This window comes from Heptranchias perlo, chromosome 4 (assembly GCF_035084215.1).
Source record: "Heptranchias perlo isolate sHepPer1 chromosome 4, sHepPer1.hap1, whole genome shotgun sequence".
Lineage (NCBI taxonomy): Eukaryota > Metazoa > Chordata > Chondrichthyes > Hexanchiformes > Hexanchidae > Heptranchias > Heptranchias perlo.
Window position 1 is genome coordinate 119,378,434 of NC_090328.1, and position 17,464 is coordinate 119,395,897.

Here is a 17,464-nt window from a genome sequence, read left to right on the forward strand (position 1 = left end):
ATTAAAATGCTACAGCAAATCTGTAAGTAACTTTATTTCTTCGCAAGGTCACATGTTAGAGACACACCGGGGGGGTCGTTTCCAGCTGCCGACTGCCCGTCTCTCGCTTGGAAAACAGGTGGCCGGAGGTTGGAAATCGGGGCGGTGAAGGCACCTACGCCCAAGGCCCACCTCATGCAATTTTCAAGTGGGCCTGCCTGTAGACGAGCAAGATGTCTGCCCGCCTGTTTCGGGCCGTAGATTGCTAACATATGCAAAAAGAAAAAATAGAAAGACTTGCATTTATATTTAGCACCTTTCATGACCTCAGGATGTCCCAAAGCGCTTTACAGCCAATGAAGTGCTTTTTGAAGTCTAGTCGCTGTTGTAATGTAGGAAACACGACAGCCAATTTGCACACAGCAAGATCCCACAAAAAGCAATGTGATAGTGACCAGATAATCTGTTTTTTTTAAAGTGTTGGTTGAGGGATAAATATTGTCCAGGACATCAGGGAGAATTCCCATACTCTTCTTTGAAATGGTGCCATGGAATCTTTTAAGTCCACCTGAGACGGCAGACGAGGCCTTGGTTTAATGTCTCATCCGAAAGATGGGTTTTTATATAGACAATATAGATTGTCAAGGCTCTGTACTAGCCAGGCAACTACACCTGCTTTATTATTTGAACTCAAACAGCAATTTATAACTATACATTGTCATAATTTGAAAACTTTTTTGCTTCTACATTTGTTTTTGTGAATGTTACTGTCCTACAAGATTGTATCAGTTACTTAAGTCACAGACTGCACAGTTTAAATCCCACGCAGTGATAATGGCCGGAAGGTCTCGTCTTGTGGAGGCTATAAAATGGGAAATTGAGGATCAAAAGGTAGGAAATGAAAATCCAGCTCTTAACTTTTAAACTGCCAGCAGCTTCAAGGAACATTCCTGTCCCACTGCCCAACTAGCTTTGTTTGCTTTCAGCTCCTCCACTGTTCGTGCTCCAATTATAAACATCAAAATCACAGGAATAAAGCTACTTAAACCGTGTAGGAATAGCTTCATTATTGTAATATTAACCATTAACTCACCAAATCAAACAATATAGAATCAACATAGGAACAGAATTAGGCCATTCAGCCCCTCGAGTATGTTCCGCCATTCAATTAGATCACGGCTGATCTGTATCTCAACTCCATTTACCCGCCTTGGTTCCATTACCCTTAATACCCTTGCCTAACAAAAATCTATCAATCATAGTTATGAAATTTTCAATTGTCCCCCAACCTCAACAGCTTTTTGGGGTAGAGGGTTCCAGATTTCCACTACCCTTTGTGTGAAGAAGTGCTTCCTGACATCACCCATGAATGGCCTAGCTCTAATTTTAAGGTTATGCCCCCCTTGCTCTGGACTCTCCCACCAGAGGAAATAGCTTCTCTTTATTTACCCTGTCAAATTCTTTAATCATCTTAAACACCTCAATTAGATCACCCCCTTCTCATACAGCACAGGAGGAGACCATTTGGCCCATCGTGCCTGTGCCGGCTCTTTGAAAGAGCTATCCAATTAATCCCACTGGCCCTGCTCTTTCCTCGTAGCCCCACAAATCTTTCCTGTTCAAGTACAGATCCAATTCTCCTTTTGAAAGTTACTATTGAATCTGCTTCCACCGCCCTTTTAGGCAGCGCATTCCAGATCATCACAATAACAAAAAATTCTCCTCATCTCTCTTCTGGCTCTTTTGCCAATTATCATAGGTCGCCTGAAGATAAACACAGAGAGCTGTGCCATTGGGAGGGTTGACCATAAAAGGTTCAGCTTTGACAGGCTCCACTTCAGGACAGTTTCATATTATCATTTCCTTGGCTAGATTAACATAGGTCTTCACATTCTGGAACTTAAGCCTCAGTATTAATCAGCTCCAAAATAGATCTTTTAAACTGAGGACGGTTTTATTTCGGTTAGAGTAGCCTGACATTTCCAGAGACAATAAAACATTTACAGAGCAGCTGCCAGGTGAAGGGGTGAATTACAGGATTACTTTTCAGATGTCACGCTCCAGTCCACCAAATCCCTCGCAATCTCATGCGTTCTCAGTCAGCCATTGGCGAAAGGTGCAGTGCCTTACTCCTCCAAAGAGCTTTCCTTAATCAATCAGAACTTCAAGTCAAGTAATCCAATGCCAGTCCTGCCTGTGAAGCTGTACCTCAGTTGGAGTTGGCCCTAGGGTTGCCAACTCTGGTTGGACGTATTCCTGGAGGTTTCATCACATGACCTCCTGCCTCCAACCACCCCGCCTCCACCCTCCCGCCATTGGTCGCCCAACACGTCCATCCTCACAGTGCCCCACCTTCCCACAGCCAATTGGAAAGTAAAAAGACTCTTAATCACTCAATTGGATGATCCTTGACTGTCAGTCAGCCTTTTTTCCACATCTCCGATATTTTTATAACTAATAAACAGAAGCATTCAGAGAAAATGAAAAAAAGACACACATTTTTTTAACGACCCTATGATTTTTCTCCAGGGTTGATCGCAGCAGTGTCCTGGAGATTAACCTTCAGTTCTTGGAGACTCCAGGACAATCCTGGAGGGTTAGCAACCTTAGTCGGCCCCTCAGGAAAGGAGGGGAGGTAATTGGGCAAAAGAAAGCTGGCCCCAAATAGCTTTAAATTGCTAAACAAGTGTGATTAGAGGAGATTAGAATGGCATGTTGGCCATAATCTGAAAATAGACCATTTGTTTCCAAGGTTTCTGTGCTGTTCCAGGGGTGACAATGACTTGCTGCCAAGCACTGTTAAAACAACACATGGTGATTTGTCTGGCAATTGGGACAGATAATCCCTTGGCTACACACACAACTAAATACAATCACATTACTGTACATCCAGGAAACCGAGGGAGGCCTTTAAAAAGAACAGTACCGTCCATTTTCTTTAACGACTGATTGTTTGTCTTATCAGCTGGCCAAAAGATATTTGTAGCAAAAGCAAACAATTCAAAGCTGTTTGCCTTTATTTTTCCATTAAGTTACACTGGGCTCAGACTCCAAGGCCCCATTTGTAGTTCAGCCCAGTCCCAGACTTCCAGCAAAGATCATTTCCTCAGGGGTTACACTGAGAGTCACCTCCCTTCAGTTTATGAGGTGAATGTTGTTAAATTGTTTGCTGAGATGCACATTAAATGTTAGATTATCATCATTATATGGTGTCAGCTGTGGCTCAGTGGGTTGCACACTCACCTCTCAGCTAGAATGGTTGTGAGTTCAAGTCCCACTCTAGAAACTTGGGCACATCACCCAGGCTGACACTCCCAGTGCTGTACTGAGGGAGTACTGCACTATCGGGAGATGTAGTCTTTAGAATGAGATGTTAAACCAAGTTTGCCCCCTCAGGTGGATATAAAAGATCCCATGGCACTATTTTAAAGTTGTCCTGGCCAAAATTTATCCCTCAACCAACACCAAAAACAGATGATCTGGTCATTTATTTCATAGCTGTTTGTGGGAGCTTGCTGCTGCATTTCCTACATTACAACAGTGGCTACACTTCAAAAATACTTCATTGGGTGTAAATCACTTATCCTGAAGTCATGAAAGGTGCTATAGAAATGCAAGTTCTTTCTTTCTTTCTTATTTATATGAGCCCAACGCATCGTTTGTACTTTTCAGTTCCATCAATTCCAAAGTCAGGCCATTGGAGCCATCTACAATGAATCTTCATCTGCAAAACCTGTTCATTAGTTTTGGCCCGGATTCTCCTCCACTATCCCACCCCAAATCAGGGGGGATCATGGTAGAAAAACGCAGGGAAATTGGGTGACAAGGCCTACAGCCGCATTCCCACCCCAACCATTATTTCCCTCCTCTCCCCACAGCCCCCTCCCCGCACCCCCCTGCCCCAGCGGGTAAGGCCAAAGGCGGCCTTTTCCATCCCTGCCATATGTAAACAGAGAGGGGGGCAGAACCTGCTTTCTGCCCGTTCCACTGCCGCCCATAGGTACCACCAGGAACTTAGTCTGAGGCTGCCCTCTGATCTTCAGGCCCCTGTGGTCCCTTTAAGCTGGGATCTAAATTTTGAAGTGGTTCCCCCATCCGCACCACCGTATCATCCTCCCCGGGCAGCAGCGAGCCTCTCCCGGTGACGGAGACCGGGCGGGGAGTCCACCCAGCACATCTAACAAGGCCCGAGGAGGAAACTGGGCCGGGGTCACAATGGGGTTGGGGCAGCAAGCGGAAATTTTGCCCCCATCCTCCGAGCATGAAATCAGGAAAATCCAGGCCAATAATGACTTGTTTCTGCCTGTGTGCAGCATCCACTATGAGTGAATATTCTTTGGGGGTCCCTAAAGGTAAATAAGACAAAAGAGCTTCTAGCCACATTTTGACACTAATGGTCACATGGGTGTGTTTGTGCGAACGTGATTTGCCCGTTATACGTGATGGCCTGTATAACGGGGTAGTGCTATAAACAAGACTGTTGTCATCGCTGATTTATTTAATGTGTTGACCTGACACGAAAAGTGTTAAACTGATGCATAACCACTGGGAATTAAATTGTTTTCATTGTTTGAATCTCTTTAGGTGATGCTTTTTATCACCAACAACAACTTGCATTTATATAGCGCCTTTAATATACTAAAAAGGGAGCGATTGTCAAACAGAATTTGACACCGAGCCACATAAGGAGATATTAGGACGGGGACCCAAAGCTTGGTCAAAGAGGTAGGTTTTAAGGAGCATCTTACAGGAGAAGAGAGAGGTGGAGAGGTTTAGGGAGGGAGTTCCAGCTCATAGGGTCTAGGCAGCTGAAGGCACAGCCACCAATGGTGGAGCGATTAAAATCGAGGATGCACAAGAGACAAGAATTGGAGGAGTGCAGAGATCTCAGAGGGTTGTAGGGCTGGAGGAGGTTACAGAGATAGGGAGGGGCGAGGCCATGGAGGGATTTGAAAGCAAGGATGAGAATTTTTAAATCAAGATGTTCCCAGACCAGGAGCCAATGTAGGTCAGCGAGCACAGGGGTGATGAGTGAACGGGACTTGATGCGAGTTAGGAAATGGGCACCAGAGATTTGGATGGGCTCAAGTTTATGGAGGGTGGAAGATGGGAGGCCGGCCAGGAGAGCATTGGAATAGTCAGTTGTGTGTATGTGTAGACTTTGACACAACTGTGAACTTTACCGCGTCCAGTAACTGCCCGACTTTAACACTAACCGTTACTCGAGCTCTAACCTTGAGCCTGATCGATTCTCTGCCTATAGCTGGCGGTGAGCCCTTTTCATTAGTGAGTAAGCACAGCTGTTTCTGCCCGAAATAAACGGAGCACTTAAGACGCTGTAACCAGCAACTTAGAAATTGGTGTTAATACAAATGGCTAATTGTTATCGCTTATAAAAGCGGAAAATGCTGGAGAAACCCAGCAAGTCAGGCAGCATCTGTGGAGAAAGAAACAGAGTTAATGTCTGACGAAAGATCATCGACCTGAAACGTTAACTCTGTTTCTTTCTCCACAGATGCTGCCTGACTTGCTGAGCTTCTCCAGCGTTTTCTGTTTTTATTTCAGATTTCCGGCATCTGCAGTATTTTGCTTTTGATGGAATGGTTATCACTTTTTGGCCGATTTCAGCGAATGCCTGTTTTAAACATGGACATTTTAAGTGGTGGGGACTGTATTGCTGTGTGTTAAAACTAAAAAACTTAAAACTAGGACCTAAATATATCTGCTTTTTACTTTTAGTAGCTTTGGTCATGTTACACATTTGTAGAAAAAGAAAGACTTGCATTTATATAGAGCCTTTCAAGACCTCAGAACGTCCCAAAGCGCTTTACAGCCAATGAAGTACTTTTGAAGTGTAGGCACTGTTGTAACGTGGGAAACGCGGCAACGAATTGGCGCACAGCAAGATCCCACAAACAGCAATGTGATAATGACCAGATAATCTTATTGAAGTTGGTTGAGGGATAAATATTGGCCAGGACACCGGGGAGAACTCCCATGCTGTTCTTCAAAATAGTGCCGTGGGATCTTTCATATCAACCTCAGCGAGCATCTCATCTCATCTGAACATCTCATCTGAACGACAGCATCTCCGACAGTACAGCACTCCCTCAGTATTGTACTGGGAGTGTCATCCTGGATGATGTGCTCAAGTCTCTGGAGTGGAGGTTGAACCCAGGACCTTCTGCCTTAGAGGCAAGAGTGCTACCCACTGAGACAAGGCTGAAACAAGTCTCAAAGAAGGGCAGCTTACCAATGAAAGCTTCGAACCTCAGCAAGTTGACTAAGTCCACATCGCTTGCATCAGCCAATTGTGTGGTTTACCGTGTTGCTTTGAAGCTAAGAGTTTGAATTCACACTCCAAATACCCCACAGAGGTGAGTTCCCTATCTCGGCTGTGCCACTAGGGCACGATACACAGGGAAGAAACCAAGTTGAGTGTTGAAAACACTGGGCAATTACAGAGCAACATTTACAGAGGCCAGGGAATGGTTTGCCTGTTCAGCATCTCAACTGAGGAATTGTGCGCACTGCAGAGGAAAATATACATTTAATATGACGTGGGAAAGAAACTCTTATCCATCACTATGATTCAGCTGTGTGGTTGTAACAATGTGAATTTGTAGCTGGGGCTGTAGTATAAGTGGAGAATGGAGATCATTCTAATCTTGATTAAGAGTGCACAGAAAATCACAATCTCAAAGTAAACACGCCTTCAATTTTAATCAAATAAGTTTTACAAAACATTGCTTATCAAGGTTAGTAACCCTAGGTAGTAATACGCCTGATGAGGCATCTTTCCGAGGCATTTTCATTCAGCACTAAAAGCGTTAAGCAAAAGATAACTGGAATACATTAATCAAAATCATTTGACAATTGCCTTATGAAACAAATTAAATTGCACATGGTTAACAATTACAGCAGTTCACTTTATTCCTGTAAGGATTCTATTTATAGTCTGCAGTGCACAAGTGTTTTTCATCAGAATATGTATCATAAAAAGACAAACACAAGAGTCAGAATGAGGACAAAGTGCAGACTACTCAGGCTAACTCCAGTTGGATTCTGTCAGTAATTCAGAATACATAAGAACATAAGAAATAGAATTAGAATCTTTAAAGCTGGTCAAGCTTTTGGACACATTGCGGGAAAAGAAGCTCCCACAATCCCTAGCAGTCTATCAGCGTTCCAGACACGCCGAATTCACGGCCGTTAGATTTGGCCAACCATAAAAGTAAAAGCCTAGGCAAACAGTAACATTTATTTTAGAATAATCCGTCTTACATAGAATTACATAGAATGTACAGCACAGAAAGAGGCCATTCGGCCCAACTGGTCTATGCTGGTGTTTATGCTCTTCACAAGCCACCTCCCATGCTACTTCATCTAACCCCATCAGCATAAGCTTCTATTCCTTTTTCCCTCATAATCTAGCTTCCCCTTAAATGCATCCATTAGGGCATTCACCCCAACCACTCCTTGTGGTAGCGAGTTCCACATTCGAATCACTCTCTGGGTAAAGAAGTTTCTCCTGAATTCCCTATCGGATTTATTAGTGACTATCTTCTATTTATGGCCCCTAGTTCTGGTCTCCCCCACAAGTGGAAACATCTTCTCTATATTTACCCTCTCAAAACTTTTCATAATCTTAAGGACCTCTATCAGGTCACTCCTCTGCCTTCTTTTTTCTACAGAAAAGAGCTTCAGCCTGTTCAATCTTTCCTGATAGGTATAACTCCTCAGTTCTGGTATCAAGCTTGTAAATCTTTTTTGCACCTTCTCCGGTGCCTCTATAACCTTTTTATAATATGGAGACCAGAACTGTCTTCTTGCTGAAGCTACTAAGAGCACGGATGTAAAATAAAAATCAGTGTACAAGTTTGTTTTCATAATTTTGTTATTTTCCTTGGTGTCCTGTTAGATTCTTAGCAGCGAATGAAAATTTGGAAAGATGATTCATCAGGCATATTACTGCCTAGAGTTACTAACCTTTAAAAGGAATGTTTTGTGAGATTAACTTGATTAAAAATGAAGGCCTGTTTACTCTGAGAGTGTGATTTTTCTACGCTCATTTAAACAAGGCCCCAATTAACTCCATGCGATAGAATGAAAAACTCTGTAATCATGCACTTAATACTGCAGCCAAATCTGTAAATTCAGGTTGTTACAAATATACAGAGGAGGTGTAAAGCAAACTTTGTTTACATACATATAGTATGTGATATGTAAATGTGTTTGCGGTATTATTGAAAGTTGAGAAATTTGGTAGCAATGATTGTTAAGATAATGATTGTTAAGATCACTCATGTAATTAGTAAAGTTGTTGGAGGCTACATTTAGGAGTACTCCCCCCCCCCTCCCTTTCAAAATTGGCCCCAATCAAAAAAAAATACACCCTCAACCCTTCTGCCTTTGCAAACTTCTGCCCCATATCCAACCTCCCTTTCCTCTCCAAAGTCCTTAAACATGTTGTTGCCTCCCAAATCCATGCCTATCTTTCCCACAAGTCTGTGTTTAGATCTCTCCAATCAGATTTCAGTCCCTGGCACAACACCGAAATGGCCCTTATGAAAGTCACAAATGCCCATCCTGTGTAACTGTGGCCATGGTGCACTCTCCCTCCTCATCCTTCTCAACTTCCCTTCAGCCTTTGGCACGGTCGACTACACCATCCTCCTGCAATGCCTCTCCTCCGTTGTCCAGCTCAGTGGGACTGCCCTCATTTGGTTTCACTCTTACCTCTCCAGCCGTAGCCACAGCATCTCCAGCAATGGCTTCTCTTCCCACCCCCACACCGTTACCTCCAGTGTCCCCCAAGGATCTATCCTGGGCTCCCTCCTCTTCCTCATCTACATGCTGCCCCTTGGCAATGTCAACCAAAGATGCAGAGTCAGCTTCCAAATGTACACCGACGACACCAGGCTCTACCTCTCCACCATTCTCTCGATCCCATCACTGCCTCTGTGTTGTCAAACTGCTTGTCCGACATCTAGTCTTGGATCAGCTGCAATTTTCTCCAGTTAAACATTGGGAAAACAGAAGTCATTGCGGGAAAATTTTCATAGGGCCTATTATTGGGCCAATGGCCCCTGCGGAGGCAGGACGAGGCTTTCGTCAGGCCTGAGGACTTCCCTTCAAGCAGCATTCTGAATCAGCGATAACACGAGGATGCGATACAATTCACACTTTCCACCAGCAGGGGGGAGCCCCAATCTCTTAATGGCAGGCTGTCTCTTAAAAATCTCTTAAAGATAGTTGGTACCTGTTATTTGCTGAAAATAACAGTCTGCTGTCTGCACGGAGTCTGAACGGAAATCAGACATCGCACATGCAAAACACAGATGCAGCTCCCTTCCCTATGTTTACACATTGATAAGTTATGTTAAAACATTGAATAAAGGTTGCGCACTACTAAATCCCACATCCTCCAATCTGCATGCCAGACCTCACCATTCTGCCGAACTGAGTTTGTACCAGGCCTGTGAGAGAGCATGCACCAAGGTTCTCTGATGATGCACTAGAGGCCTTGGTGCAAGAGGTGGACAGAAGGAGGGACATCCTATATCCACAGGGAGGGGTGCCGGGGCAAGAGGCCCTCCAGACATATTCCCAAAAGGCAGTGGGAGGCAGCAGGGGACAAAGTCAATGCCAGGCGCACAGCACCATGAACATGGATGCAGTGCAGGAAGAAGTTCAATGCTTTGACATGAGTGGTCAAGGTGAGTGAGGTCAACTGTCAAGTGGCGTCTCCTACCAACTGCACCACGCACTACACCCCCATCACCCACATACCAACAAACTCTTTCCATCAGTACTCAACTCTTCCAAACTGATGCTACCTCTCACCCTTACACATTCCCAATGTTGCAAGCCGCCGACCACAACTCCCAGGCCACGCACCCTGGAAGCTATTCAACCATGACAGGCACATCACCCAGTCACACGTGCTGCTTTCTTGCAGGAGAAGATGGCATATATCAGGAGGCAGCAAGTGGCAGTGGCATTTAGCCCCTTGAGCCTGTTCTGCCATTCAATGAGATCATGGTGGACCTGTGACCTAACTCCATATACCCGCCTCAGCCCCTTGGTACCCTTAATACCCTTAATACACAGAAATCTATCAATCTCAGATTTTGAATTCACAATTGAGCTAGCATCAACTGCCGTTTGCAGAAGAGTGTTCCAAACTTCTACCACCCTTTGCGTGTAGAAACATTTCCTAACTTCACTCCTGCACGTCCTGGCTCTCAATGTTAGGCTATGTCCCCAGGTCCTAGTATTCAAGTATAAGAGACCTCCAAAAACAGTTACAAATGCCTCAGTAGCCAGAAGCAATAATCCAGCCACTAACCTGTAAATCCTGCATTGTCCCTTTAAATAGCACTGGTGGTGGGGGGGTCTTCCAGGCACTCTAAGACACGTTCAGATGGCTGGTGTTAAGATTGCGCGTTGAGTTGAGCGTTAAGTGCCAAAATTGCGTCTATCACTTTAAATCAGCGTTACACACTGATTGTATCCATTTTCTCCTTTACATGCTTCCAGCGTTCGGTATTTGCACATGCGCTATCTCCTATACCAAGATGGCGTCCAGCGCACGTTACACTGGAAACGTGCCTGCGCAGTCAAGATGCCATCTTGGATGTTGGAGTGGCCATGTAGCGCCGAAACAACGGGCGCTACACGGCCCAATTTAACGCCCATTGTCTTTGGTCCCCTCCACAAATTCCATACCCTTACCACCAGTCCCACCCCCTTCCTCACCCACTGTCTCGGGTTGAACCAGCCTGTTTGTAACCTTGTTATTCTATTTGAGCTGAGCTTCCAGCTCCGTATCCTCTCCATCACAAAAACTGCCTACGTTCAGTCCTATAATGTCACCCGCCTCCACTGTTCCTCGGCCCATGCCTTTTGTCACCTTTAGAATTGACTATTCCAATGCAGTCCTGGCCAGCCTCGCATCCTCCACCCTCCATAAACTCGAGGTCTGCTAACAGTATCCTGTCGGGCACCAAGTCCAACAGACCCATCATACCTGTCCTCACTGACCTACATTGGCTCCCTGTCCACCAACGCCTCCAATTAAAAATTCTCATTCTACGTGGCATTATTCTTCACTATCTCTGTAATCTCCTCCTTCCCCACAACATCCCAACCCCCCAAAACTCTCCATTCTGGCCTCTTGTGCATCCCCTCCCCTCCCCCCTCTCTTTGCCCCAGCATCGGCGGCCGTGCCTTCAGGTTGAAAACAAGCCCCAATTGATGGGATGAAAGTCTCCTTTCACTGTCAGCTGGAAGGGCCTTACATGCAATAACTTTTGAGAGTCTTATCCTGGTTCCTGGTGTACGGTCCCACGGCACCGAATTGCCAATCATTTGGCACAAATTGATAATCTCACTCAGAAAAGTGACACTGGTGTAGAACATGGAAATATAATGAGAGATGCTCTTCATTAAGGCACATCGATGCATTTAAGGGGAAGCTGGATAAACACATGAGGGTTTAGGGAATAAAAGGTTATGTTGATTTAATTAGATGCAGAAGGGAGGGAGGAGGCTCACATAGAGCATAAACACTGGCATGGACCAGTTGGGTCGAATGGCCTGTATCTGTGCTGTACATTCTTTGGAATTACTGGGGGGAGAAGCAGAGGAAGCTATACTCTGCATGCAACCTCGGTTGTGCCTGACCGAGGACTGCTTGACGCCAATGGAAAGGGAATTTGAGCAGGGTGTAAAATGAGCATTCGATCTGCTACCGTCCAGTTTTCTGCCACCGCCGGAAGTGTGGATCGCCCCATTACGTGCCCAAATTGCAAGTTAATAAAAAATGTTCCAGCCGAAAGTGTTAATATCCGTCACCAAAATATTCGCCAAGTAGTGTCAAAGTTTAAACCAACAACTTTTCTATTGATCTATTGAAAATTAAATTCTGAAGAAACTTTTTTCTTTAAGAAGCTTGACTTACCTTAAAAAAAAGGTATCGCAGGAGATTTGAGTTCTGAGAACTGAGAAAGTCCTGCTTCTCTTTATTTCCACTTGTTGCTGCTGTTGCATTTGAGACGGGTTTCTTTTCTTTCTCTTGCAGGAGTGTGTGCTGTTGGAAAGCCAATGTGCCTGCTGTTTGAGTACATGGCCTACGGAGACCTGAACGAGTACTTGCGTAGGAGGTCGCCCATCAACACCCGTACCTTGAGCAAGGCCAGTTTCGGGCAGCGGAGCCTTGGCTCGGACACTGACCTGTTGCCCCTCAGCTGCGTCGACCAGCTCAACATCACGAAGCAGATCTCAGCGGGTATGACCTACCTGTCTGAGCGCAAGTTTGTTCATCGAGACCTGGCCACGCGCAACTGTTTGGTTGGAGAGAACCTGGAGGTTAAAATTGCTGACTTTGGACTCTCAAGGAATATCTACTCTGCAGACTATTACAAAGCTAATGAGAACGATGCAATCCCAATCAGATGGATGCCCCCAGAATCTATATTCTTCAATCGTTACACGACCGAATCTGACGTCTGGGCTTATGGCGTGGTCCTTTGGGAAATCTTCTCTAACGGCATGCAGCCGTACTACGGCATGGCCCACGAGGAGGTGATTTACTACGTCCGAGACGGGAACATCCTCCCTTGCCCTGAAAACTGCCCGCTGGAGCTGTACAATTTGATGCGCCTTTGCTGGAGCAACATGCCGTCCGACAGGCCGAGCTTCGCAAGCATCCATCGCATTCTGGAGCGCATGCACGAGAGAATGGCTGCTGCTCTTCAAGTGTGATTCACCTCCTGCCCCTTAACTCTGTACAGCTCCACTTACTGGCGTTCCCATGAGAGTGACAGGTGTCACGCTGACCTGTACTGCCCTGGCAGCCTGAGCATGGTTGACGTGGACAGCGGAAGCAGAGAGTCTTGAGGACACACACTGCCTTCAGAACCAATAGTTACACTGACTTTAAGATCTCCATTTCACAAACTTGAGTCATATGTTCTATAGATGTAGACGCCCAAGATTAAGTAGTATTTTAAAGATACCAGCCCTCACGTTCTTTGTTCATAAACATGTTTGTGAATTATAATAGGAATTTTTTAGTGATATATGACGATATATTATGAGGGGTTTTGATAGAGTAGATAGGGAGAAACTGTTTCCACTGGCAGGAGGGTCGGTAACCAGAGGACACAGATTTAAGGTAATTGGTAAAAAATCCAGGGGGAAAATTAGGAGAATTTCTTCTTACTCAGCGTGTTGTTATGTTCTGGAATGCACTTCCTGAAATGGCGGTGGAAGCAGATTCAATAATAACTTTCAAAAGCGAATTGGATAAATACTTGAAAAGGAGAAATTGGAAGAGCTATGGGGAAAGCACAGGGGAGAGTGGGACTAATTGGATAGCTCTTTCAAAGAGCCGGAACAGGCATGATGGGACGAATGGCCTCCTTCTGTGCCGTATGATTCTCTGATTCTATTACCAAGGCAGACTTTATCACAAAGCAGAAATTTTTTTTATCATCTAACTACAGATACGTTTTTAAAAATTATGTTCTGTGGGCAGTTTTTTTATTATTATTGAGAAGTAAGTGTGACGCCTTAATATTGCAGTAAAAGTGTAATTGTGTCAGTGGCTTTCAGCTGGACATCTATAGAAAACCTGGGACAGTCAACAGTGACGAGATGGACAGACCTTTACCCATAAGTAACTGCAGGACAGTGGTGGGGCGACTCACGCTGTTGAGATTTTTGTTTTCCTGGATGAACCACACGTGAAATCTAGCACAAAAATTACACAAAGGGTAAAACAGGTCACCAGTGTCGTGTATTCCCAAACAATCATGTATAATAGTTACCAGTGATATTGTCCAGAGGCTCGCAAAAGTAGGAGAAACTCTGCAGGCATCATCGAGGTCCCGTTGAACATCTCAACCGGACCTGACTATCCTGAAGCTAATACTGAGCACGCTCTACTGCCCATTTACTCAAGTGGATTGTAACTGAATAAGAGTTTGATCTGAGCAGCATGTTTCAAGGCTGAACCACTGATGGATTTTTTTTTTTCATTGTTTTCTTTGATGGTCGACGTCAGCCGAAGCAGTCCCGCAGATATGCTCGTGGTTTTCAGATTCCAGTTGTACTGAGTCATATGTCACGCGAGTCAGCCTGCAAATCACAAAAAAAAAATGAATCTCTCGCTCAATACCCAGTGAACTTTGAAAAGAATGAATGGGCATAATGCACACACAGCGTATGGCTTAAACTTTACCTTCAGTACAACAGCGCAGTGTTTAAGCAAAATGAAAAAAATCTTATGAAAGTTCCTGGAAGTCCACTTAACAATGAAGGGTTGTCAACACAAAAGAGAGCTTAGACTTCGAGAAAAACAAGCAAACACAACTCAAGGGTTCCCATTGATTCCACCCATGAATAGTTGTACTTGTTTGTGTTAAGGTTGTGTGGTACAATTAGCATGAAAGCCCCTTCTTGCACCAAAATCTAACAGACTGTTATAGAGCAGTATATTTGGGAAAATGCCGGAGCATTCCCTGGAGATGGTATAGTTCCAGTGAACTACGTTGGGCGATTTGTGTTTGGCTGGCACAGGCACAATGGGCCTAATGGCCTCCTTCTGTGCTGTAGGATTCTATGAACTTGGGTAGTAGTGAAAGAGTCCTAACTGCAGGCTAGACGTCACCTGTATATTAAACAAAAGTTCGTAAATTAAGTCGGTAATTAATTAAGCATTAGGCTTTTAACAGTCCTTGTAGCTTAGCAATCACATTATTGGTGCAGCAGGTATCTCTTTAGAAATTCCTGAGCCTTTGGGTCTCTGCATTTGTGAGCAAGAGCGAAAGGCCCTATTTTAAATTTGTTTAGGGGCACATTGTGGAGATTGTGCATGCACCAGGCATTTTTGCATTTTTTTATTGCTCTGTGGCACATAGATGCACTGTTCCATATTCAAATGGCATTTCCATCATACATCCTTGGCTGCATGTAGTGACACTACAAGTCCCAGCAAGAATGGAGATGATTGGGTAATTTCCCCGTCAATCATGCCTGGAGACCACACTGCTGTAAGTGACTGGGATTGATTTTATGCACATAATTTGTATTATGTAACTATCCTCCACTCACTGCAAATTGCTGGAGAAATAATCCTGCTTTTATCGGGAGACATTGCTGTAGTTTCAGCCATGAGATCTGTTTGCTGTAGTTCATTGAAACTCTTTTTAAATAGACTCTGTAGACTGTTTGCTGTAGTGCGCTGTTTAAACAGACTCTGTTTGCTGAGTAAATAGACTCTGTTTGCTGTAAAATAGATTGTTTGCTGTGAGTCCTGCCGTAAGTCCCGCCCCACCTCCAACTCATTGGCTGACACAGTGGTGGCAATTATTTACAGGTGACTTTTTGTCTCACCTGCAAGCCCTTTAGATAATGTAATGTGATCTTAAGACACCCGGGGAGTCATGAACATTATATTTATTTTCAAGGTTTTGTGTTTTTCTCTGTGCGCCTGATGTGTGTATTATATATATATTTAAAAAATCTTTAATTGGGAGCTTGAGAGTGCATTTATACTGCAAGTTTCGTGTTGGTGCAAAGTGACTTGTGCTTTGCACTGATGCTGAATTGGCAGTGTAAATCAGGAGTCAGGGCATGACTTGACTCTGGATCGAAACAGAATCCCAGAAGAGGGTAATCTCACATTACTCCAGTTTGACACTGCATAGGGTGTGAATCCAATGTGGTGGTAATTCCGGGTCACAGAGTGCTCAGGGGTTGGGGAGGGGGGAGTCTGAAGCACCTCCTGGGCTCTTTGTGAAAGAAAGAAAGAACTTGCATTTATATAGCGCCTTTCACGACCTCAGGATGTCTAAAGCGTTTTACAGCCAATGAGGTACTTTTTTTGAAGTGTAGTTACTGTTGTAATGTAGGAAATGTGGCAGACAATTTGCGCACAGCAAGATCCCACAAACAGAAATGTGATAATGACCAGGTAATCTGTTTTTAATGATGTTGATTGTTCGATAAATATTGGCCAAGACATCGGGGAGAACTCCCCTGCTCTTCTACGGTGTAGTGCCGTGGGATCTTTTACATCCCCCTGAGAGGGCAGACGGAGCCTCGGTTTAACCTTTCATCCGAAAGATGGCACCTCCGACAGTGCAGCACTGCCTCGGTACTGCACTTGGAGTGTCAGCCTGGATTTTGTGCTCCAATTCTCTGAAGTGGGACTTAAACCCACAACCTTCAGACTCAGAGGTGAGAGTGACCCACTGAGCCACGGCTGGCACCGCTTGTAAACATATCTTACCTCAATTTAGATGTTTAAAACAGTGGGGACTCTCTCCTCTATACTCTTTCAGCACTTGCATTTCTAACTGTTGGGAGAGAGCAGAACAGAACAGTTGAAGGCTCCATCCAGGCAGGAGCCTGGCAATGTCAATAAGTCTGGAACCCGAGTTGCAGCTACCAGTCTCAGACCAGTCTCAGCTGCAGTGTAAAATAAATCCACCTCACAGGGCCATGACTGCAGACCCACCCGGCCATTTTGTACTTGGGGGGAGCGGGGGGTCGCTTAGTTCCGTCACACGGGGGCTTTATTTGGGGATACCCCCTGCTCAGTGTTGGCTATACACTGCAGCTTGAGACAACAGACAAAGGATAATATTGTTTGGATTGGCTAAAATGAGCATCATGAGGAATGAAAACATCCTCTCCTTTTGTTGCATTTTTTGTTGTGTTTTTGTCTGAATAAAAATGGATTCCACACTTTAATTTATTTCCTAAGAATACTTTTCACAAGTTTTAAATGCATTTTGGTACCACCTCTCCCCATTTAAACGAGTGTACCGATACTATGCACTGAAAGATAAAACGGTGATGGTGGGTACTTTGTGTACCCTCATGTACCCTCTTCAAATATACCACAGAGCATTTGATTACTGGCAGTGTGCTTGAAGATTACGCAATTACCTTTTCAATAGTGCTAGCACAAATCCATGCTTGGAGTGGTGCTCCCACTAAATCCAGTTCACACTGGCGCTAAACATGATAAAAATAGGGCCCACGCTATTGACATCTACTGTAAACCATTATAGTCCAGTGCAGCTGTTAGAATTCACATGTGCCTTTATAACTCAATCATCAATTCCTCTTTTTCCAGATCTTTCACGGTGACTTTAAGGTATTTATTTAATGATTGTCAAGATTTCTTTATTTCATTTCTTTATGATAAATCCTTAATGTCATTCAAATCGTATCAGCATTCTTCAATCAAAGGTTTGTGAAAATAAACTTTATGATTTAAGCTACCAAACCTGTCAATGTTTTACTTCTTAAAAATAAATTTCAATCAATTATTTTAAAAATACTTTCTGCCCCATCACTTTGTGTCCATGGATCATGCTCCATTCTTCTACCAAGAGGAGATACGGGTGAAGATTTTTGCTGATGGTGCTGTTTTTACAGCTTTTAAGAGGCACGAGCTGGTATTCTC

At 44.3% G+C, this 17,464-nt stretch overlaps 1 protein-coding gene across 1 annotated transcript in view; it reads left to right on the plus strand.

Annotated features, from left to right (window-relative positions):
- The window catches only part of musk (muscle, skeletal, receptor tyrosine kinase), a 144,313-nt gene extending 127,076 nt beyond the window's left edge, over nucleotides 1–17,237 (plus strand). The window contains exon 17 of the mRNA XM_067983572.1: nucleotides 12,065–17,237. Coding sequence (XP_067839673.1) covers nucleotides 12,065–12,747 — 683 coding nt within the window. The 3' untranslated portion in view covers nucleotides 12,748–17,237. The remainder of the gene's footprint in view (nucleotides 1–12,064) is intronic.
- The last annotated feature ends 227 nt before the right edge of the window (nucleotides 17,238–17,464 follow it).